The 24566-nt window shown below is 38.3% G+C and overlaps 1 protein-coding gene across 2 annotated transcripts; it reads left to right on the plus strand.

Moving 5' to 3' along the window:
* Positions 1-1615: 1615 nt before the first annotated feature.
* On the plus strand, positions 1616-20488 carry LOC129764334 (E3 ubiquitin-protein ligase RNF25). 2 transcript variants are annotated; one of them, XM_055763308.1, is made up of 5 exons: positions 1619-1728; positions 1799-1879; positions 2015-2083; positions 14777-15473; positions 15530-20488. In XM_055763308.1, exons 2-5 carry the CDS (start codon positions 1872-1874, stop codon positions 15956-15958), a joined length of 1203 nt encoding a protein of 400 aa, XP_055619283.1. In that variant the 5' UTR covers positions 1619-1728; positions 1799-1871; the 3' UTR covers positions 15959-20488. The 2 variants fall into 2 exon arrangements, with proteins under 2 accessions (XP_055619282.1, XP_055619283.1); XM_055763307.1 differs by having other exon boundaries at positions 1616-1879.
* Positions 20489-24566: the final 4078 nt, after the last annotated feature.

A 24566-nucleotide genomic window follows, 5' to 3' on the forward strand; every position in this document is an offset into this window, starting at 1 on the left:
CTCCCGCTATCTTCCCTCCTTGTTTATATTTATCATTACGATTGCATAATTTGCAACACCCCACAATCGTCAATCATAGCATAAAAAAAATAACCGATTGTTGCATCGTTACAGGGCCAATGCACACGGGAGCAGTTACAAATGGGGTTTCAGCGTAGTGAAGTGAATTATTTTTACGTACGGCTTATGAAGTACGCACGTACGCATACAAATAGCAACTAAATATACATACACTTATCTCCGTTTTGCGCTCTTCTCAACAGAAGCCCTTTCTGTTAATATTGCCGGCCTGATTAGCTTAGCTGTCATCCTTTGCGGAGAGAGTTTTCCTACCGTCATGCGAAACCAAATAACTGATAAAATTTCAGAACATTTATTTTTTTGGTGAGCTGACGATAGCCTAGCTTGATGATTCCCCATACAATTGTGTAGCTCAGAACCTTAATGCAATGGCGTTAGTTTGATGCAATGATTGCAATACCAGAGACATCAGCGAGTGAGTAATTTGGTCGCGTCCACAGCTCAATCCGAAACGAAGACATGTGATGACGCAAAACAAGGAAGAACAAGCGATATTCATTGTTTTGAATACAGAACGATACTGAAAGTTAGCCTTCCTTCCTTGCTTGAGACTTTAAACTTTTCAGTTCATTCGTCTTCGCCCTCAAAAAGACCCTTGGAAAGTTTTACTTTATCGATAATATTACGCCTCCACCCCCATCGCCTCGAGAAAGGCATTCGATCCCTCGCCGTCCAGCTCGCTCAGCAACGATGTTGTTCAGATGATTTCCTCACAAAGAATAAAAGTTTGCCTCAGCGATAATGATGATGTTGAATTAGAGAGACTTTAACTTTTTCAGTTCATTCGTCTCTAGCCTTGAGAAAGGCCCTTGGAAAACTTTACACTACTCCTGCATTACACCTCCATTCTCGCTGCCTTGGGAAAGGTACTCGATTCCTCGTTATTCAGCTCGTCCAACAACGATGTTGTCCAGTTGGTATCCACACAAAGAATAACCTTTGCCTCAGCGAGATCCACTGTTTATACTCTAGGCAAATATTCCCCTGCGTTCTTCTTCTTTTCCTTTGTTCATGGAAATTTTACATCTTACGATTTCCCCTTCGTTGCTAGTCGATAAGTTGCTCGTTATTGACAGCTCTGTTCGGGAAAGCACACAAATGGACAGAACAAATGTATGAGGAAATGGGAATACTTCCAATTTTCATCAATTTAAACCATATACAGATTATGGGATTGTAATGTATATCATATCAAACAAATCTTAGGGAGTTTCCGATTCGTTTGGTATGTAAATCGCCAAAATCCGTTCTAGGCAAAAATAGTTGGTAACGTAAACTGATTTCAAAAAGAAGTCTAAAAGAAGAAGACAATATTTCGCATGTTTTGAAATGACTTCATAGTAATTCGAATGGCCTCAAATAAAGCCAAATTATCGCGTCTGGCATCTCTAGAAACTAGGAACTAAACGCACTGTCGATTTTACCGATTCGCTGATTTTACCGTCCACAATTACGTGACAGATTTGTCATCATTCTGTTGCTACGTTTGTTGTTTTTTTCCTCCTTCCCTGCTCGTGCCCACAGACTTTGATGTTCCGAACGTTGTTTCCCTAGCCATCGATCGTATCCCTGATGCTGTATATTCCTCGCAGATGTGTGTTTTCATTCGCGTCTAAAACACGCGACGTCGAGACGGATATAGGCTAGGTGTGGAAAAATTGATTTTTCCTTGTGTGGAAAACTGATCAGTAGTAAATCGTTTGATTGCGATTTTCAGCTACGAGTTTGTTTTGTTTTGCACAAATCGTCGATCCAAGGAAAGGATTCTGTTGATTACAGCCTGAGCAGAAATGGATGCGTACGTATTTTAATTTTGTTCTAAGTGAAAAATTTTGGGAGTTTTTCTTCCAAAACTCGGATTTTAAAGTCGAATACTACCGTGAAACAGTCCTACGGCACGTTTTAATGTATTCTTCGCTTTTAACCGATGCAGATTAATGGATGAGGTCGAGTCGCTCGAGGCAATCCTGATGGAGGATGTTTTTGTTACCAGGAATGACGGGTGAGTTCCAATCGGATTTGGTGTTTTTTTTATTCGTCTTTTTGGCGAAAAATCGATTGCACAACTGCAGCTGCAAGATGAACTTGGTTCTAATGCATCCTTCTTTTTTTGTTTATATGCATTCCAATTTTCATGTTTCTTTGTCCAGAAACTGATCGTAAAAGTAGAACGAGGATACGATGCCAGGCTAGCTTCCGTAACAACGTTTCTTATTGTTACATTTCTGCTTTTGAAATAACAATGAAAAGAATATTTTAATTATATAATGTTGTTTCTTAGGATAAGAATGTTTTGGATTGATAGTCTGAAACAAGTTACAATTATAACATTGGTTTTTTGGAAAATCTATCAACTCTTTCTTGAGCAATATATTCTGTGCCAAAGTCGGCGACTTTATCATTGCGTTGTATTGTAAGAATCTTTTACTCTGTTTTTACCAGTTGATGTGGTTCAAGGGTTCAATAATTGCTATATACATATAGTGACTCAAACCCGTAGTCGTACTCCACCATGCAGATCTCTTTTCCCTTCTTTTGAAAATCGGAAACAACCTTTCGGAACATTCTATTTAGATAAAGTCATAGTGTCATATGAGAGTTAAAAGGTTTGCTATCTGTTTTCAGAATAATGGTTTTTATTTCTCTAAAAGTTGCGAATGTATGAAAATTGACTCAAACTCATAATCGTACGCTAGTTGAAATCTCTGCTCGATTTCGAAGGCGTTGGCCAATTTCCAAATTCCATCACTTGAACATCCTGAAGGAAAATATGAAGCAAAGTGTCAACAAAATGGGATGGAATCGAGTATTCATATTTTGCCAAAGTTATTGATATTCCTCCGCAATCTTCTGACATCAATTCCAGTAAAAAAGCTAACGAAGCTATCTGTGTAGGAAATTTAGAAACCATTAAGTTTCTAAAAATAACGATTTTAAAAACCACTTGATGAAAAAAATGATAAATATTCCTTCCGAATACACCAAAAACTTGTAGATAAGTTCAAAGACAGCTAAAGATAGTTGCAATGAACTAATTATACTAATTATACTAATGATGGAATTCAGGAATTGGCTAACGCCTTCGAAATCGAGCAGAGATTTCAACTAGCGTACGATTGAGTTTGAGTCAATTTTCATACATTCGCAATTTTTAAAGAAATAAAAACCATTATTCTGAAAACAGATAGCAAACCTTTTAACTCTCATGTGACAGTATGACTTCATCTAAAAAAAATGTTCCGAAAGCTTGTATTCGATTTTCAAAAGAAGGGAAAAGAGATCTGCATGGTGGAGTAGGACTATGGGTTTGAATCACTGTATATTTCAATATTTTCGATTGACGCCCCGTAAATTCCCGCTGATCCCGTATATGTTAATTGGGTCCTTGTACTTCTGGCAAACGCACTAAAAATGCTCGACAAAGTTGTGGATTTTGCAGTGGTTGCAGAGTTGGTGGTCACCTGTTGAAGCCGTGTGAAACTGAGGAGTGTCTGGACAGTATTCGCTGCTCCTCATTACTCCGACATCTTCGAACCTGGTGATGGAACCTTTTATTTTCCGCAGAAATTTACTGCTCTCTTTCTTTTGGGACGAAAGGAGTTGGTGATCCATAATTTCACGTCGTCCAGCGACACCTCCCGTGCAAGAAATTGTCTCGTGTGACCAATTCCAATAAACCGGTCGGCAGTTTCGTTACATGCAATGCCACTGCGTCCAGGAATCCACATGAGGACAGTGTCAGGCAATGGGTAGTTCCTGACTGCTTGTACTCATGTGTTTGGATTTGGCTGTACCAATGAGTCGATGACACTCGCCGAGTCGGAGACGACCATCAGCAGCTCTGTTGACAGGATTGTAGCTGCCATCTAGATATCGGCAAGTTTTTTTTTTGCAGAAAAATAGTCTTTATTTCTGTTACTTAGCCCAAATCCAACTTCCGATGATCTCTTAGAGTTTTAGAGATGTATCACATGGAAATATTATTTACCTGTTGTCATGAAAGTCTGTTGCAGGTCTACCGAGCTCACCCCAGCTCGGAATCTGACGTAATGCTACGTAGTTTGTTGACAACCCCGCAATATTTAAATACAGAACATGAAATTGATTCACAATTCTTCTGGAACATGATTGCTATTTATTGAAATGTAAGCTGACTTTTTTCAATTCATAAAGTCTTTTGTATACTAAACATTCAGAACTAAATGCGGCATGGTTGACGTCCAAATTCATTTTACGTTCTCTATTCATTTTCAAACAATTAACACATTTCAATACAGTTGACCTGCACTCAGATGTCTTGTGTTTCTGACTACACCTAGAACACGTTTCACAATTTTGTTTGCAATCCGTACTCTTATGGCCAAATTCTCCGCATTTGAAGCATCTTAACACACTAATCGCGGGAACTGCGGAGCACCGATCAAACCCCACATTTATTTTTTTCGCACTCAGTAAATTATTATATGTGTCAACATCTACTTTAATCATAGCGCTATACTTGTTGTATGTGAAGCGTGGATTTTCGAAAACTTTCAATACTTTTACATCTTTAATTGCGATGTTTTCATTTTGACTCTTTAAATAGTCAGAATGCTGATCGCTCATGCCCACAATTTTTAATATTGGCACCGATATGGGAACAACAACAGTTGAACACTCAACAATGATGGAGCCATCTCTACCATTCCTAAAATTACCAATTTTGTGTGTTTTTGGATCTAGTTTCGTTTTTAAATGCTTACGAGTTTCCTCGCAAGCTTGTTTGGACTCTTTGGGTTTTATTACAATAACCGACTGAGTCTTACGACTATTTTGCTTGATACTATTACTCTTTATATTATTATCATTACCATTGTTGGAACTTTTTACTACATCCGCGAAACTTATGTTATTTAGAATGACATCATCGTTATCATTGTTCTGATATTTTCGTTTCTTCCGTTTAGGAATGTTTTGATGCGATTCAGAAGGAATTGCACCAGGTTCATTGAGCGAATCATTCCTTGCAGCTAAATTATTCTGCGCGGTAAATGTTAAAAATGAACTTGTCACAGAATCCAATCTTTCACATATCAATTTTTCAAGAGACTCACATATATTTTGTCTCAAATCTTTCATGCCGCACTTTAGCGCGCTGTCTAGCTGAGCCGTAATGTGATCTCGCATGTCTGTAAGCGAGTCAGAGAGTGAAGATAATTTCATCACCTCCTTCTCTACCTTTCGCACACCCGAGATAAGATCACTTTGCTCCCCACATCCCTGGTCTGATAGACAGTCATTACATTTGAAAAAAAACATTTACGTTCTCCGTAATAAGCTTTGCTGTCGGCCTGCTCAGAAGTGTGCATTTGTAGTGGAACACTCCGCTACACTTACCGATACAGCAAACCGGCAGATCGCTTACCATTATCCCCAGTTTACACACCGAACATTCCATAGCCAACACAGATTAAAGCGGGACGCTATACAACCATACAGAGAAGAGAAATAAAGGAAGAATGAACCGCCACGGCTGCTATACAAGAAAAACAGCAAGCCGGGGCCGGCTGAAAAAGGCAAAATTAAACAAGAATCGGTTGTTTTGGGCAACCGATCTCCTACTTATCCTGATTTCTCAACACAATGGGCACACGAACGAAGATTTCTTTCGCTGCACAGGGCAATATTTCACACTAAATATTGATAAACTATCACAGCACAAAACACAATACTATGTCCACCATGATAATTTTTCAACATTTATCCATTGTGATACCGTTGCAAGATAGAGTTACTAAGTATAGTCAAAGGTGTTTCCTCCCTACCGCTGGGTTTTGCAAGATAATTTGCCGTTTGCATCGAATCGTTACTGACGATGAATAGTGGGTCCATTACGACAATCCTAAATGTCGGGCAACGTATGAATGCATCAACCATGCATCAACATCGACGGCCGCGCGGAATATTCACGGCCAGAAGGTTATGCCGTCTATTTGGTGGGACCAGCTGGCTGTGGTGTACTATGAGCTGTTAAAACCGAATGAAGCCATTACGGGGGACCTCTACCGACGACAATTGATGCGTTTGAGCCGTGCACTGAGAGAAAAACGGTCACAATACGAGCAGAGGCACGATGGAGTTATTTTGCAGCACGACAATGCTCGGCCGCATGTTGCGAAACCGCTCAAAACATACTTGGAAACACTGAATTGGGAGGCCCTATCCCACCCATTGTATTCTCCAAACATTGCTCCGTCCGATTACTACCTTTTTCGATCGATGCAACATGGCCTGGTTGACCAGCACTTCTTCAATTTTGATGAAGTCAAAAATTGGATTTATTCGTGGTTGGCCGACAAACCGGCCGATTATTTCCGCAAAGGGATCCGTGAATTGCCACAAAGATGGGAAAAAGTTGTGATTAACGATGGGCAATACTTTGAATATTAAATTTGTAACCATTTTTGCAGAATGAATCATTAATTTTTGAAAAAAAAAACGAAGAAACTTACCAGAACTCCTATTAAGTTTGTGGTCGATCAATATTCCAAGGATCTCCTCCCTCTTTAACACGCTGACTGCCGCGTCAGTCACCGGTGACTGACATCGAGTTTTCGTTCAGGCTGCGTCGGTCACCTGCGACTGACAGTATAACATATGATTATAAAGGTAACTAATATAAGCATATAAGCTTATAATCTTTCCTTTTCGAACAAAAATACATTTAACTACGATAAAAAAAGATGGCCCTAAAGCGGCCCTTACAAGATCAGTAGCATTGACCCATCCGACATTATCATTATTCTTGAACCCTACACGATCATTTTTATTGCTTTGAAAAATGCAGCAACTCTAGCTTTCATAGTCGTAAGAGAAATAGACATATTTTCGAAATGAAAATTATCAATGAAAATCAATTTTATTATATCAAATAAATATCCACATGAATAATTTGAAAGGTTTTCTGCGACCAATGAAAAAATCTAGAACAAAAGTTGTTCCTAATAATGGTTTCTAATTATAATTTCAACAATTTGATCTGCTATTTGAATGTCTTTCAGTGATGGATGAAGAAAGTTCAGAACAATATGTTGTGAGCCATGTTGAAATTCTTTTCATTGATCTATTAACAATTTATTATATATATAATGTATTTTTCAATAGTAATCTTAATAGCTTATGCTCGATTCATTACCATTCAATACCTTCGTAGATGTCGACACCGTATCTTACCCGTATGCTTCACCCACTCATTTGGGCAATAGATGTCGACACTACCGTCGCCACCGCGAATTGACATCTCAAGTATCGTGCTTCATCGTTGTGAAGCAATCTTCGAAAATCAAAAAGTATAAATGAAAATCATTTTTCCGCATATATGTTGCTCTATTTAATAGAGTAACAGGTTTTTCGTAAATGGTTAAAAAGTATTGAGATAAAACTAATTCTGGTGATAATTTTATTTTATACTAATGAGTTTTGGTAGGGATTTCAGAAAAATTATAAAAAAATGATCAAGTAAGGTTCATTGCTACGTGTTTTATGCATTCAAGTAACAGCAAATAACAACTTTCATTCAAATTTTAAGAATTTTAAATTGTCTTGGACACACTAACCAGATAGAGTAAATTACCTCATAAACATAGATGTTAACATAAGATGTCGCACAGTATCCTAGACACCTCGAATGATAGTGTCCCTGCTCTTTTACAGTAATGATGGAGCGATATCAGAAAATCCGGATTTGCATCATTATTGCCCATCATATCAATTTTGTTAACCTTACACGATCATTGTTATTGTCATTCTGATGAAGTAGTGTAATTATTATTTATCGTGTAAGGGACCCTTAATACTTAAAAATTTCCATAGAGTCGCTATATAACCGTGGCACTCAACGTATTAAACTGTCCATTGGCCGACAGCTTTGGTAGCTACCTGAATTCTGATGCGTGGGACATCCAACAGCAAGGAAATCATGTTCCATACAAACTGAAAGCGAGAGATGTCGAACGGCAATTCTGCATGTCCGAAATGTTGTTCGAACGGCACAAGAAAAAAAAATTCGAATCGTAACCGGGGACGAACAATTGATCTACTTCGATAATCCAAAACGAAAAAGATCGTTTGTAAAGCCCGGCCAACTAGGAGCATCACCGCCGAAGCCGAATATCCACTGTGCCAAAGTAATTCTTTGTATTTGGTGGGATCAGAATGGTGTGATCCACTATGAGCTGCTAAAACCTAATCAAACCAGAATAGAGAAGAAACGGATATCCGGTGACTATACGGCATCGCGCCTATCCGGCCAATATCTCCGGCCAGGAAAACGGATAGTGAAAGTGAATTACTATTCGGCCGCATACCGGATATGAGATTTTACGGACTCCTCATCCTAGTTACATCCATGTTTCATTAAATTATCATATTAGGTATGTTTAAATATTAAATCAATGTATTCATTTGAATTTAGAATTTTCAACGTATATAAATCAACTGGAACATGATTGCTATTTATTGAAATGTAAGCTGACTTTTTTCAATTCATAAAGTCTTTTGTATACTAAACATTCAGAACTAAATGCGGCATGGTTGACGTCCAAATTCATTTTACGTTCTCTATTCATTTTCAAACAATTAACACATTTCAATACAGTTGACCTGCACTCAGATGTCTTGTGTTTCTGACTACACCTAGAACACGTTTCACAATTTTGTTTGCAATCCGTACTCTTATGGCCAAATTCTCCGCATTTGAAGCATCTTAACACACTAATCGCGGGAACTGCGGAGCACCGATCAAACCCCACATTTATTTTTTTCGCACTCAGTAAATTATTATATGTGTCAACATCTACTTTAATCATAGCGCTATACTTGTTGTATGTGAAGCGTGGATTTTCGAAAACTTTCAATACTTTTACATCTTTAATTGCGATGTTTTCATTTTGACTCTTTAAATAGTCAGAATGCTGATCGCTCATGCCCACAATTTTTAATATTGGCACCGATATGGGAACAACAACAGTTGAACACTCAACAATGATGGAGCCATCTCTACCATTCCTAAAATTACCAATTTTGTGTGTTTTTGGATCTAGTTTCGTTTTTAAATGCTTACGAGTTTCCTCGCAAGCTTGTTTGGACTCTTTGGGTTTTATTACAATAACCGACTGAGTCTTACGACTATTTTGCTTGATACTATTACTCTTTATATTATTATCATTACCATTGTTGGAACTTTTTACTACATCCGCGAAACTTATGTTATTTAGAATGACATCATCGTTATCATTGTTCTGATATTTTCGTTTCTTCCGTTTAGGAATGTTTTGATGCGATTCAGAAGGAATTGCACCAGGTTCATTGAGCGAATCATTCCTTGCAGCTAAATTATTCTGCGCGGTAAATGTTAAAAATGAACTTGTCACAGAATCCAATCTTTCACATATCAATTTTTCAAGAGACTCACATATATTTTGTCTCAAATCTTTCATGCCGCACTTTAGCGCGCTGTCTAGCTGAGCCGTAATGTGATCTCGCATGTCTGTAAGCGAGTCAGAGAGTGAAGATAATTTCATCACCTCCTTCTCTACCTTTCGCACACCCGAGATAAGATCACTTTGCTCCCCACATCCCTGGTCTGATAGACAGTCATTACATTTGAAAAAAAACATTTACGTTCTCCGTAATAAGCTTTGCTGTCGGCCTGCTCAGAAGTGTGCATTTGTAGTGGAACACTCCGCTACACTTACCGATACAGCAAACCGGCAGATCGCTTACCATTATCCCCAGTTTACACACCGAACATTCCATAGCCAACACAGATTAAAGCGGGACGCTATACAACCATACAGAGAAGAGAAATAAAGGAAGAATGAACCTGATGAAGTAGTGTAATTATTATTTATCGTGTAAGGGACCCTTAATACTTAAAAATTTCCATAGAGTCGCTATATAACCGTGGCACTCAACGTATTAAACTGTCCATTGGCCGACAGCTTTGGTAGCTACCTGAATTCTGATGCGTGGGACATCCAACAGCAAGGAAATCATGTTCCATACAAACTGAAAGCGAGAGATGTCGAACGGCAATTCTGCATGTCCGAAATGTTGTTCGAACGGCACAAGAAAAAAAAATTCGAATCGTAACCGGGGACGAACAATTGATCTACTTCGATAATCCAAAACGAAAAAGATCGTTTGTAAAGCCCGGCCAACTAGGAGCATCACCGCCGAAGCCGAATATCCACTGTGCCAAAGTAATTCTTTGTATTTGGTGGGATCAGAATGGTGTGATCCACTATGAGCTGCTAAAACCTAATCAAACCAGAATAGAGAAGAAACGGATATCCGGTGACTATACGGCATCGCGCCTATCCGGCCAATATCTCCGGCCAGGAAAACGGATAGTGAAAGTGAATTACTATTCGGCCGCATACCGGATATGAGATTTTACGGACTCCTCATCCTAGTTACATCCATGTTTCATTAAATTATCATATTAGGTATGTTTAAATATTAAATCAATGTATTCATTTGAATTTAGAATTTTCAACGTATATAAATCAACTGCAATTAATAGAAACTAATTGTGAGGAACAACAAATATTGTTGGCTGAAATGATATTTTTCTGGGACCCCTCTTCCCCTTCCAGAGAAGGGAAAGATGTCATACCATCATAGGAAAACATTTATTATACTGTAAAATCCTCACATTCCAATTTTGGTTCCATTTGCTCTATTATTTCTCGAGTTATGTAGTTTGTTCTATTATTTCTGCAGTTATGCATTTTGTTTGTACGGTTTGTACTCTTTCAGAGGAGGAAGGTATTTCAATCCATCATAGAAACATTTTTTGTCCCTCGTTCCCAACACATGCCAAATTTTACTCCATTTGCTTTATTAGTTCTCGAGTTATGCTTAAATTTGTGTTTCATCTGTATAGCAAGCCCGCTTTTAGAGAGCGGAAATGAGTGTCGAACCACCATAGAAACATTAATTGACCGCTATAACTTATATTTGCTCAATTTGCTTGATTAGTTCTCAAGTTATGCAAAAATTTGTTTTTCATTTGTACGGCAGCTCCCCTTCCCAAAAAAATGGGGGAGGAGTTTAGAAGATTAGAAGTCAAAATCGACACTGACACTGAGTGGTGCCTCGGCATGTCGCAATAAATGTAAATTACTGTATAAACGGTAGTTATCGTAGTGTTTTGTTCTCGTCACAGCAATGTTACCAGTGAGTGTACTCAATATACGCGGAGGATTCAGGAGCCCATTTGAGTTAGTGTGAGTGAGCAATTGAGAGGAAATGGAAAAGGAAAAGAAAGAGGAAAAGAGTTGCTGCTGGCAGCAACTAAAGAGGTTTAAAATGCATCACAGGTGTGCTAGTTTTTAGTGTCGTACAACACTTTGTGAATCAGATTAAGTTGAACACGCTTTTTGACCAAATTGTGAAGAAACGATCTGGAAAGCAATAATTATTACCCGTTTCGCCTTTTTGGACTTTCGCGTTTGGATTTTGATAAAAATGCGATAAATAATAAAATATATAGCCGGACTGATCTATTTTACAGGTTTCCCTTATCAGGATACCTAAATAATATCTGCTACAAAATTCAAATACAAAAAAAACAAATTCAATTTTCTGATTTTCGTTCGATAGTTCGCGTTTACATAACCACATCACTTACCTCAGTGAATTCTGATTCTTACCTCTCCCCACTAACACATATCCCTTCCTTGATAACACTAGGGAACCACGCTATAGAGGCGACCCTTCTGGCCTTCGGGCGGCGAATATCATACTAACATTCCTTCCCTTCCCCTGGTGACTGTAATAGCGAATTCGTTTTTGTTCAGTTTCAACCCCAGTGCCGCACTAACTGCTGTCAAAACGTTTTTTTTATTCACTCAGTTTCGCACTCAGTGTCGCACTAGTTCGTCCAGAAAGCTGTTAGTTTCGCACTGAGATGTTTCACGGGTTGGCACTCTGGTTCACCAATACAACTATACTGAACTGTCAAGTTCCGAGTATTGTTTTGGAAAATCTAAAAATAAAGACTATGAAAATGCAAAACCTGCTGCTTTTGCTTTTGTATTATTGGAATCGTAATCCAATTCGGGTTCTGATTTTGGAGAGTATATTCGAGTAGACGGCATTAAGCTACGTGTGCTTTCATTGGGAGACGAAAATAATGATGGATATTCAGGTGGAATAAACCTGTTTTCAAAATCAAAATTATGAATGAAAATTTACTTTAACGTATCGAATATTTATTTTATGTGATGAAATAAGAGTTTTTTTCCGATATCGCAGAAACATATTGAACGAAAACTGTGTCTGATGATGATTTTATATTATAATAGTAATTATTTGTGGAACAAACAGGAAATGCATCGACAAATGGTTAAATGAGTGTCAGAACTACATGTGTTAGGTAATCAAACAATATGAAGTAAAAATTTTCATTCAAACTTTTATATTTTTACACTGCACTTGGCCCTTCTGATCTGATAGAGAATAATTTACCTCCCAAGCACTAATATCGCCACCAGACGTCGACACTGTACTTTTGTCGTCGCAAATATAAACAAATCAGACTATATAACGCACACCAACAAACCACCGCATTCGTGAAACTGAAAACGTTTTTTTATTACAGAGCCAGTTTGGCACTGACTTAGTTTCCTAAGTTTCCTTAGTTTCCTAATAACACACTTATAGCGAATTCGTTTTTAAAACTGAGTCAGTGCCACACTGACTCTGTAATAAAAAAACGTTTTCAGTTTCACGAATGCGGTGGTTTGTTGGTGTGCGTTGTATAGTCTGATTTGTTTATATTTGCGACGACAAATGTACAGTGTCGACGTCTGGTGGAGATATTAGTGCTTGGGAGGTAAAGTATTCTCTATAAGATCAGAAGGGCCAAGTGCAGTGTAAAAATATAAAAGTTTGAATGAAAATTTTTACTTCATATTGTTTGATGAATAAAAAAACGTTTTGACAGCAGTTAGTGCGGCACTGGGGTTGAAACTGAACAAAAACGAATTCGCTATTAATTTTAAAATCGAATTCGCTTTAAAAATGTGTTCGGCGTTGTTATTGACTATTTAAAGTTCGAATTACCGAAACTTACAAAACGAGAATGATTTGCTACTCCCAAGCGTCATTCAGTGTGTTCTTTGTGCAATTTCGTTGGTTCACGTCAATCACGGAGAGCAGCTACGAATTATACAGTTTACCCAAGCTCAAACTCACTACTTTCTTCCTTCTATGGACTTTCTAACTTCTTTCGCGAAGAATCTGTAAATTGCCAGAAAGATAGGAAAAAGTAGTGGCTAATGATGGCCAATACACTGAAAAATGTGTTAATTTATTTTCTTATTCAAATAAATGTGTTTTTCACGCAGAAAAAAACCGTACAAGTATTGTGATGCATGAGGTCGTGGAAGCAGTATCCACCAATACGAATAACGTTGCAAATTGTTCAGTTGAAAGCGGCCCGTAGACATTCAATAGTATTGCGCAATATTTTGGTTTATGCAATTTAATTGTTCGTCTAGAGGCTATATTTTGCAGGAGATTTTCCAGTCGTACAGTTATTTGAACCGAATCTCGTTCGGCTTGATCATTTTTTACGAAAATTCCTATAGCCAAAAAATAGCTTCGAATGACGAAAAAATGCTTGTTTGCGGTTCTTAATTCCTCGTTTCTTCCGCTCACTTACCGACATGACGAGATATTTTAAAGCATACATAGCCTAACACCGCCCGGTGTGTTTTCAAACTAAGGAAACAAATTGCGACATATAGACAGCTTGTATATTGTTCATAGCGAGGGCAAGAATGAATCGTCATTCAACCCTCTTCAAGCGCGTCTAAAAACAATCGGCCCTTTTCAGGATCACTTGCTTGTAAAATAAATCAAGGGTACCATGAAATCCATCGAGTTAGGAGAAATATCGAGATGCAGAACATCTAGTTGACGGGAGAGTTGACTTTATTAAGCTCATTTAGCAATTTTTCTATTTAACGATAATTTTGTTGTATATTACACAGTAGTCATTTTTGGCGTAAGAGTATTTCTATTCTATCGATACACATTTTTATCTATTACACAGTAGCCATTTAGGCGTAAGAGTATTCCTAATGTATCGATACACATGTCGCTTTTTTTCGGCGTGAGAATATTCCTATTGTTCGAATTTTCACAATTGGACCATACACAGCGGGACTGTTGATATGAGGCTTCCATTGTTGTGTTATTAATAGTACCAAATACTGATGCGCAGATCGTAATGTGAGCGGTAAGGGACTGGGATTACCGTCACATGATGATTGTTGCGTGGACTTAGTAGCTAGAATAACACACAAAGATGGTCACAACTGAGGGCCTTGAGTTATAAGCTCATGATCGTTCGCTTAGTAACGGACACGCAAACAATTAGACTACGAAGACCCCCGTCTAGTTGTCTTACCAGGATCGGTTGATGAAGCCCAGAGTAAATAGAGCTCCTGCAATGGTAAACGAAAACTTGAGCGAGAAATGAACAGATTTTGAATGTGGAGTACCGATCCTTGATTACCTATTTCGTTGAATCTCGTTCTGTTTTTAATATTTATTCTTGGTACTTAGTGATGGACACTATATTGAATTTACTGTTTGTAGAATTATCTAATCGGAACATTTAAAAACCAATTTTCACTTCCAGTGGTTTTCCGGAACTGATCGAGACGACCGTATTTCCAACGGTGGGAGAGGAGTTGGACAGCCAGTATGTGTGTATCACGCTACAGGTGCTGCCCCCCGTTGGATATCCTGATCTGAAACCTAACATTAAGTTGAAAAATCCACGCGGGTTGGACGATCACAGCATCAACGCTATCGAAGCGGCCGTGAGGCAAAAATTGGAAGAATCACTCGGTCAACCGGTGGTGTTCGATCTGATTGACATCATCCGGGAGCATCTGACGGAGAGCAATCTTCCGTCGGGCCAGTGTGTTATTTGTTTGTATGGCTTCCAGGAGGGTGATGATTTCACGAAAACTGTCTGCTATCACTACTTGCACAGTCATTGCTTGGTTTGTCATCTGAGGGCTTCGAAGCGAAACTATGAGGAGGAGTTGAGTAAAATGCCCGTTTGGAAGCAGAAGGAAGCAAAGCCCTATCAGGCACTGTGTCCGGTTTGCAGGGAACCGATCGACGTCGATATTGAACCGTTGATGAGATGCAAACCACCTAGCGAGCTTGTGAATGCTCCCAAATTTCGGTTGACCGATGAGCTGAAGTCGTTGCAAGCACAAATGACTCGTCTGTATCTGCACCAAAAAAGTCGCGGAGGGATCATTGATTTGAATGCAGAGGAAGGAAATGTTATTGCGATTGAAACCGAAAATGCCAATAGTGAGGTAAAGTAGTGAGATACTCTTATTCTATTGAAGTTATAATTTGGTTTTCGTTTTAGTCTCCAAAGAGCACAAATGATACCGTTCAGGACGGTAACGTACCGGATACTGCCAATGTTTCGGTACAGCAAATGCATAAACAGAACAGTGCATCTTCGTTGAACTCGCACCATCACGATCGTGGTAGTAATTCACGTCATTCCGGTGCAGGTCCCGGTGGCAGTAGAAACTTTCATCCGAATCATAATCGCTCGGTACGTCCCCAAAACGGTGCTACCGGAGGAGCGAACGTGAGCGGCGACGCTGGCGTCGCTGATGCTTCACAACCACAACAGCAGCATCATCGTGGAGGGCATCGTCATCGGCGTGGTAATAGCCACCACCACCACCACCATCATCACCATCATCACAGAGGTTCAGGTGGCGGATCGAATGCTACTACGTCCCAGAAAAACTTGAACAATCCTTGCAGCTCCGGTGCTAGGTGACAATTGTTACCCCCGGAACACGAACGCTGGAATGGGATGCAGTTCAACGCATTGGGCACCGAGCTGCTGCAGATATTCCCAATTAATAATCAATTGAACAGGGGACACACTAAACATGACCCTGTACATCAGTATCAACTATTGCAGCAAACTCGCAATCTGCTGGACGACACTTCAACAGATAAAAATCTACTGTTAATATAACATTTCGCCCAAGGTAAGCTTGAACCAGCACCACATGCGGACCCTCTTGGGTTCCGGAATTATAACGTTGAAAGTTCTATCACCCCAACACTACTACTCATTGAAACTACTACTAGTACTATTACCCAAAGCAGTGACGATATTTGTAGTGATTGTAATTGTCAATGGATTGGTACTCATGCCAATAGCACTAGCGTAAATCGATGTAATACTGTAGCTATTATCAGTGCCAATAGCAACGCACTCAAACCCCCCTCACGACTGATTAGAATATCATCATTTTTTTCGAGCGTGCCAACTGTTGCGGCCAAAGAGGAAAAACTGCTGCGGGTGCCACTGTTGGCACTGCTAGGGTTTTTAGTTAGTTCGAATCGCAAGAAGGCGCTGGATGATTTGTGGGAGTGTTCACCCGAACCACAGTTCGCCGGTTCTAGCTGCAGTGTTCCTCTATTGGACCTTTTCGTGTGAACTGATTTGTGATTTTTTAAACTTATGTAGATTTGAAAGATTTTAGGGTTTATTCTAATTGGATAGTGTTGAAGGAAAGGGCGCTGACTACGAGAGAATGGCGATAGCCAGTGACATTAAAAACATTCGCCGGAATTTGCTCGTTTATGTTCATGGTATCGGAACTTACAATGGCAACTCACATAAATGCAAAAATGTTGCATCTCTTGGTTCGAAAAACATTATTTGAGTCTTCTATTAGTCTTAACTTCTCGATTATCGAGAAGCTTGATATATTTTTATTAATTTTATGAGGAACTAACCAAAGAACTCTCTCGGATTATAATGAGCCACTGTACGCTATCGCCTTAGTGGCAGTGTTACCACACGTACAGATTTCGTACGGTACAGATTACAGATTTTTGTACAAAGCGACTGTCCACATACCACGTGGATAACTTTAGAGGAAGTAGGGGTTACGAGAATATCCACGCTTGTTCATGGAGAGGGGAGAGGGGGCTTAGAAAATGTCTATGTGGACACGTTAAATGAATATTGAAAAAAAAACAATTACTTCTGTATTCAAAAATACGTGAAATCTTTTCTGCATTTCCAAGAAAAGCCATATTTATCAATAAAAGATTTGAACTGTCGATCATCCATATTGGTTCTGATTCTTGAATACACTTTTAGATAAGTTTTAGTGGGAAACTAATTTCGTATCCAGGAGCGTGTTCGGATTTCATGGTGTGTAATGATGATGATGATGTTTTGAATCATAGAGACTTTCTCAGACTCTCAGATTTTCTCAGTCTAATGAACTGAGGCTAATGACCTCTAGTTTTATAAAAGGAGAATTCGGAAAACTAAACTAAACACTCGGCCTTGAGGAAGGTCAAAGTGCAGTGCCATTCAAGCCGGATGTGGAAAAGGCATTTTCAGCGGTGAGAGCTGCGTTCTTCGGTGGAAAAGTGAAAGTAAAAGTTGTTCCGCAGCTGTTGCTGTAGACGCTGCCACCCTGCCATGAACCCGATTCGTTTCAGATTTTCCGTTGCCGTTCTGAGTGTTCTTTGAAGCGTTGGAAATTTATTGGCCCTTGTCAATGCTATCAAATGTTTGTACTAAACTGTTTCATTCTTGAACACTACGATCGATTCTTGTGCGTTACCCTTCTATGACACTATGACTAGCACGTGTTTGTGGCCCTTCTGAAAAAAGGTTGAGTATCACTGATCTAAATCGACAAAGCAACGATACAATGATCGTAATGTTGCATTCTAAATATTCGATCAAACAGCATAGGAAAGATCGAATCTTTTCATAACTGATGCAGTCAAGGTTATCAAGAGTGTGTATATCAATCATCAAAGATTTTGATTTTCATCGATGGTGTATTGGATCATAATGTATACTTGAACATTCTAAAGAAAAACATGTAGCAAGGTGTGAACAAAATGAGATTAAATCAAGGCTTCAAGTTTTACCAAGACAATAACCCTAAGCACAAGTCACATATAGTTCGCACATGGTTACATTATAATTACAAAAAAGTTATTGACACTTTTCCCCAATCTCCCAGCATCAATCCCAGTTCTTCTTTCTTCTTTCTTTGTTTTTAAGAGGCTTTAAACTTTGCAGTTCATTCGCCTCTAATCCCAGTTAAAAAATATGGCAGTTATCTGTGTATGAAATTTGGAAACCATCCAATTTCTAAAAATTACGATTTTAAGAACGACTTGATCAAAAAATGGATGAATTTTCCTTCCGAATACACCTGAAAAGTCGTAGATAACGGCTAAAGACAGCTAAAGATAGTTGCAATGAACAAGGGATATTATACTAATGATGGAATCCTGAAATTGCCTTATGAATCGAGTTGAAACTTCAACCAGAGTACGATTATGAGTTTGAATCAATTTTCATACATTTGCACATACATTCGCAATTCTTAGAGAAATGAAAGGAAGGAAGGAAGGTATTGAATTAGAGAGACTTTAAACTCTGAGAGTTCATTCGTCTCTAGAAATGAAAATCATTATTCTGAAAACAGATAGCAAACCTTTTAACCCTCATATGACACTATGACTTCACCTAAAAAGAATGTTCCGAAATCTTGTTTTCGACTTCCAAAAGAAGGGAAAAAAGAGCAGCATGGTGGAGTACGACTACGAGTTTGTATCACAATTTCTTGCAGAATACTGACCGCCCTCAAAGATTCAATAACATAGCCTCTGTTGCTTTTTTGGAGTATATTTTGCTCTAGATCAGCAGATTGAATTGTTTGTTCTAGGCTGACAACCCTGAATTCCCAATGCTACGTGAATAGCTGAAAGAGTTTTTTTCCTAACCATTTTCACTAATATCGGTGAAGAATTTTACGTTGTTTGAATCTCCAATGCTGCCAAATTTGAAGATATTTTGAAAAATGGCAATGATATTTATGTTGGGATGGCAACAGAAAAACTATCAGAACAATGGATGTCGAAGGCAGATAATTTTTGAGGATATTTGTAGCAGTTTTTGGTGGAGCTAATCAAGCGAATGAGGAAAAGATTCGATTTTAATTATGCGACGCTCAACGCGGCTGTTTCTTACGATCCCACTATGCCTCACTCCTCGGCATACGTCGAGCGATTTATTTTTCTGAATATAATCAAAACAAGAATAAACTTGAAAATCGGTTTACCAACGATACGAGGGAAACAATTCAAAGGATTCGAAAAGACCACGATGTTCGATGATAGCTCGAGAATTTAATTGAATGATAGTATGGAATGTACTATCATTCAATAAAAAATATAAGCAAAACATAAGCATAATAAATAAATATAAGATTGCAAATGTGAATGTAAATTTACAGCAAATGTAGCATTTGTAGTCAGTAAATGTAATATTTTGCAAATATATGCATATAAAATAGAATTTTCTCTGCAATGAATGTTTTCGATGGTAAGATTTTTGGATCAAAAAGTACATTTGAAAAAGATTTTTACCCCTTCCGGTACAGATGAAAATGTGGCAACACTGCTCAGTGGTGGAATTGGTGATATGGGCGCAAATAATGTGATGTTATTTCTAAGCCAGCAAGTTAGTTGTTTCATCAATGTGTGTCTAGTGTTTGTATTCAGTTGTAATAGTTTATTTTCTATTTTTATTTGAAAAACTTTAAAAGTAGCATCGAAACGAATGATATTCTAATTCTTCGATTCCGCGAAATATGAATTGAAAAGTATAAACAAAAACTAATCAATATGATACACTAACGTTTACAGTTAAAATTCATTAAAATAATAGATACTCTAATACCAGTAGGGAGTAACAGCAGAACATCTGTAACATTCCTAGCCCTAGAAAGTTGCGAATCCCACTTAAATGTGTGATTGTAGTAAAAATGTGTTCCTCTCGTTTTATTTGTCAAAAACACGTAAAAACATCTTTTCTCAAATGTTATTGCAATTGATTTCTTGGTTTGGATGTTTTCAATTTAAAAAAAAACAACATGATAAACAAAATTTATATCCAATTTTAGACGCTTCAAGAGTGTGTCAATATCATCACAAATAACATGAATAACTTATTGGGAAAAATCTATGAGAACATAACACACGAAATGGTGAATACGAGCAACCATTATGAACATATTATCAGACAAATATTGTAGAGAAATTTTTTAACGATTCCGACTTTGAAAAAAAAAACAAATTTCAACATTACATACAATTCAATCTACATGATCAGAATTATTATAATGGAACAAACCAAATTTGGTAAACTTGAACGCAGGTAACTCAGATATAATAATCCAATTTCAATGTAATTTCAATGAAATGAGAAAAAAAGGGATGCTGCAAATAAAAAATTGCGTATCGAGGCCATGAAGACGCATTCAAATAAATCATTATTATGGGTTTGTTCCCACTGAAACCTTCCGAAATGTCCCAAATTATGATGACAAATTACAATGATGAGTACAAAAAAATTTCACCCCCATAATAATTGGTAATCGTTTCATGATCGCAATTCATGACTGGTTTGGCGACTGTGATTTAAGGTGTTCTACATCGAATTCAGAAGTCCTTTCACTGCGGGGCGTGTCATCGACGTCAAAGTCGCCATTTTTGAACTTTGCGAAACATTTCCGTGCTGTAGACTTGCCTATGACACCTTCTCCATACTCGTCACAAATGTCCCGGATTCTACAGCTTTTTGACCTCGATGAAAAGCAAAGAATAGCAGTTGTCGAAAATGTTGCTTTTGGCTCCTGGGTATTCCATTTCTAAACCTTAAAACTAATAAAAAGAAGTTATATAATATTATTATTGTATTAGCTCAAAAATACAATTAACATGCTTTTGTAGAACAGAAAGAGTTCTATCGAATGAGTACTTACCCTTTGCCAAAAATAAACAAATCGTTGTAAAATAAAAGGAATATAAAAACGCTATGAACTTATTCCCCAAACCAATATATTAAAAAAAACACAAAACGGCTTTTGTTCTTAAATGGGTACTTTTAGGGTATGACATGAAAAATTCCACTTGCGTAAATTTGTTTTACCCTGTTTTGTTCATCGTTGTACCCCTCGATTTTGACAGCTGGTTGTGTACATCTGACACAAACATAATTTTCCTCCCAGGGGGGTCTCCGTAGCCACATTGGTTGCGCGTTCGCTTAGTAAGCGATCGATCGTGAGTTCAAAACTCAGGGCCCTCATTAACCATCTTTGTGTTGTTACAGAATAGCTACGTCCACGCAACAATCATCAGCGATGGAGATCGATCCACGGTCGAAATAAGATCGATTCATCCATACAACTGCTCTGCTCTGCCAGACACATCGGGCTACTGTTCTATAAATAACTCAACAATGATCAATCAACTGTCTCCGCTGTCCGGTGATCCAACAACGGTGGAAGAACAGAAAGAATACTCTTACGCCTAAATGGCTACTGTGTGAATGTACCATATGTAATGGTATAGAAGGAATACTGGTGAATGGCAACTGTGTAATGTGCTAATTATAGATATGATAACCATGTGACATGTACACGATTAAAATTCGACTCTGTCACAGCTAAAATGCTAAAGAGCCTTAAATAAATAAATGGAATAAAAAAAAATAATTTTCCTAGCTGTTTAGTTAACTTTTCGTGCGTAGTGGTGTGCTTCTGACGCTGAGAGATCTTTCGGAAAATGGGTGGAAGCAAATTTCAACACAGGTCCGAAATTTGATTGTACGTGACTTCCAGCGTAAGGAGGCTCAACGAAACATGACTGAGAAGTATGGGGTAAGCCGTTGTGCGATCCAGCTGGTTATTCGGAAGTCTCAGGTGCTCGACAGCGTGGCCGATCGACCGGGAAGAGAACCGAAACGTAAGACTGATGCAAGAACGGACACGCTAATTATTCCGGGAAGTAAAAAAAACAAACGACCATTCCGGCGATTAAAGAAAGGTTAGATCTGAACCTTTCCAATCGCACCATTCGACGGCGCTTGGTTGAACGGGACTTGAAGAGCCAAAAAGCCGATGATCAGCAACACCAACAAAAACGACTTCAATTTGTGAGAAACCATGTCGACAAACCGCTGGAGTACTGGATGTATGTTATGTGTTCGGACGAGTCCAAGTTAGAGTTTTTTGATAGGGGGGATCCCCGTATGGAAGTTTTTTTTTAATTGTTAGGAAGTTTATGCTTTCAGAAATGTCGTCCTACATGGATTGTTAGATAATTGATTTCGTTGGAAAGTTACAGCCAAAAGTATGATGTCCCCTCATAGGACATAGTATTGCTGCATGAATTTTTAAACACGTTTTCTCGGAACCATGTTTTTTAGCTAGTGATATCGATATTTCAGGATCTACTCGACCGATTTGGCTAAAAATTTTTATTGGCATGTAAAAGTAAATTATCTAAAGCGTTACGTAGGCGTTTTTTGATACCTATTTTTTCAGTTTTTATGAGCCTCTAAACAGTGATTTTCCATGAAAAATAACTCAGTTTTAACGAAATTGTTCGAATTTCCAAAAAACCATATGTTACACTTTAGGTATTGTCCTAAAGTTTCAAAATATTCATTGGAATTCATTCTGCGACACCCCGTTGCTTCAGAACCAATATCATCAACAAGGTGCCGTTTTTCAGACAGCATCTACTCATCCAGCTGTCAACAGTCTAATAATCATTCATCATTCATTCATTAATTATCATTCATGCTTCAAAGAACGGAAAATACATCTTCGAATATACCTTAACAACCCCCCCCCCCCCTAATATAAGCATGAAAGCTTATGAGCTTTTGGGGGGGGGTGAAGTGATGCGTAACACCAGGTACACCAGATACAAACCCTAGAAGCTTTTCACGGTATAAATTTTCTTATTTTCATTGATTTACCATGAATTTTAAAACCAAGTCTTAATTTTTGTTTTTTAGTTGTTAAGTATGCTTAAAACACATTTTTCAATGAATGACTATTGTTTTAACTACAGATGTTATAAATTTATTCGGACAATGCAAATAAATTATTATAAACTGACCTGGCAAACTTCGTCCCCTCAAAATTGATTAGTTGTTATCAATAACATCTATATTTTCTTACTAAGCGAACGATCATAGGTCCTGAACTGTTCATTGATTTATCTTCTAATTGACGTTTTACAATTTACTTTTAATATAAATTTCCTAGCACCAAAACTCGTCATTGTGATATTAAATTATTTTCAGAGACAATTCCCGTTCAAGATTTTTCAATCGCTTGCAAATACAGGGTGGGCCATTTAAAGTGGAAGCATCTGGCAACCCCATAACTTTTGACAGAGATGTCAGATTAACAAATGTCATACCGCGTTGGAAGCGTCATTTCAGTACAATTTTAACCATGGAATAATACACCTAAACAACGCGCTGAAATTGTTCAGCTGTACATTCAAAATAACTTCTCAACTGTGTTAACTAAACGTGCGTGGAAAAATAAAAATAAAGTTAAAACATCGCCTGGAGACAACACTATACGTCGATTATATGCCAAATTTATATCGTCTGGTAGTGTTGGTAATGCCAGTCATCTGTCCAGACAACGACCAAGACGTTTCGACGAGAATATTGATGCCGTTCGAGCCAGTGTTGCAGAGACTCCATCGACATCAGGTCGCCATCGTTCGCAAGAGTTAGGCATCGCTCGAACCACTCTCCGACGCATAATTCGTGTTGATTTGAAAATGTTTCCGTATAAAATTCAAATGGCTCAACAACTTAACCCATCTGACTTACCACGTCGACTTGATTTTGCGAAATGGACCATCGAAATGGCCAAAAATGAACGTGGCTTTTGGCAAAAAATCATAATGTCTGATGAGGCGCATTTCAACTTGAATGGAGGAGTGAATAAACAAAATTGTCGGTTTTATGCTACTGAAAACCCTCAATTCATCGAAACGCAACCTCTTTACGACCAAAAAGTTACTGTGTGGTGTGGCATTTATGCCGATAAAGTCATCGGCCCGTACTTCTTTGAAAACGAAAATGGAGCAACGGTAACCGTGAATGGGGAGCGTTATCGGACAATGATAACCGATTTTTTTGCCATTTGTTCGTGAAAATGAGTTGGACAATTACTGGTTCCAACAGGACGGCGCTACATGCCATACAGCGGCTGCCACGACCAAATTATTGCGCGAAATGTTCCCCGGAAGATTAATATCGAAAAACGGCGATTATGACTGGCCACCGAGATCACCTGATTTGACGCGTCCTGACTTTTGTTCTATGGGGATATTTCAAATCCAAGGTATACACTGGGGGGTCTCCGTAGCCACATTGGTTGCGCGTTCGCTTAGTAAGCGATCGATCGTGAGTTCAAAACTCAGGGCCCTCATTGACCATCTTTGTGTTGTTACAGAATAGCTACGTCCACGCAACAATCATCAGCGATGGAGATCGATCCACGGTCGAAAAAAGA

The sequence above is a fragment of the Toxorhynchites rutilus genome, chromosome 2 (genome assembly GCF_029784135.1).
Source record: "Toxorhynchites rutilus septentrionalis strain SRP chromosome 2, ASM2978413v1, whole genome shotgun sequence".
Taxonomy (NCBI): Eukaryota; Metazoa; Arthropoda; class Insecta; order Diptera; family Culicidae; genus Toxorhynchites; species Toxorhynchites rutilus.

Coding starts and splice junctions, on each gene's coding strand:
- LOC129764334 (XM_055763307.1), top strand. Junction 2,084..14,776: donor TTTGTTACCAGGAATGACGG/GTGAGTTCCAAT, acceptor TTTCACTTCCAG/TGGTTTTCCGGAACTGATCG. Junction 15,474..15,529: donor CCGAAAATGCCAATAGTGAG/GTAAAGTAGTGA, acceptor TTTTCGTTTTAG/TCTCCAAAGAGCACAAATGA.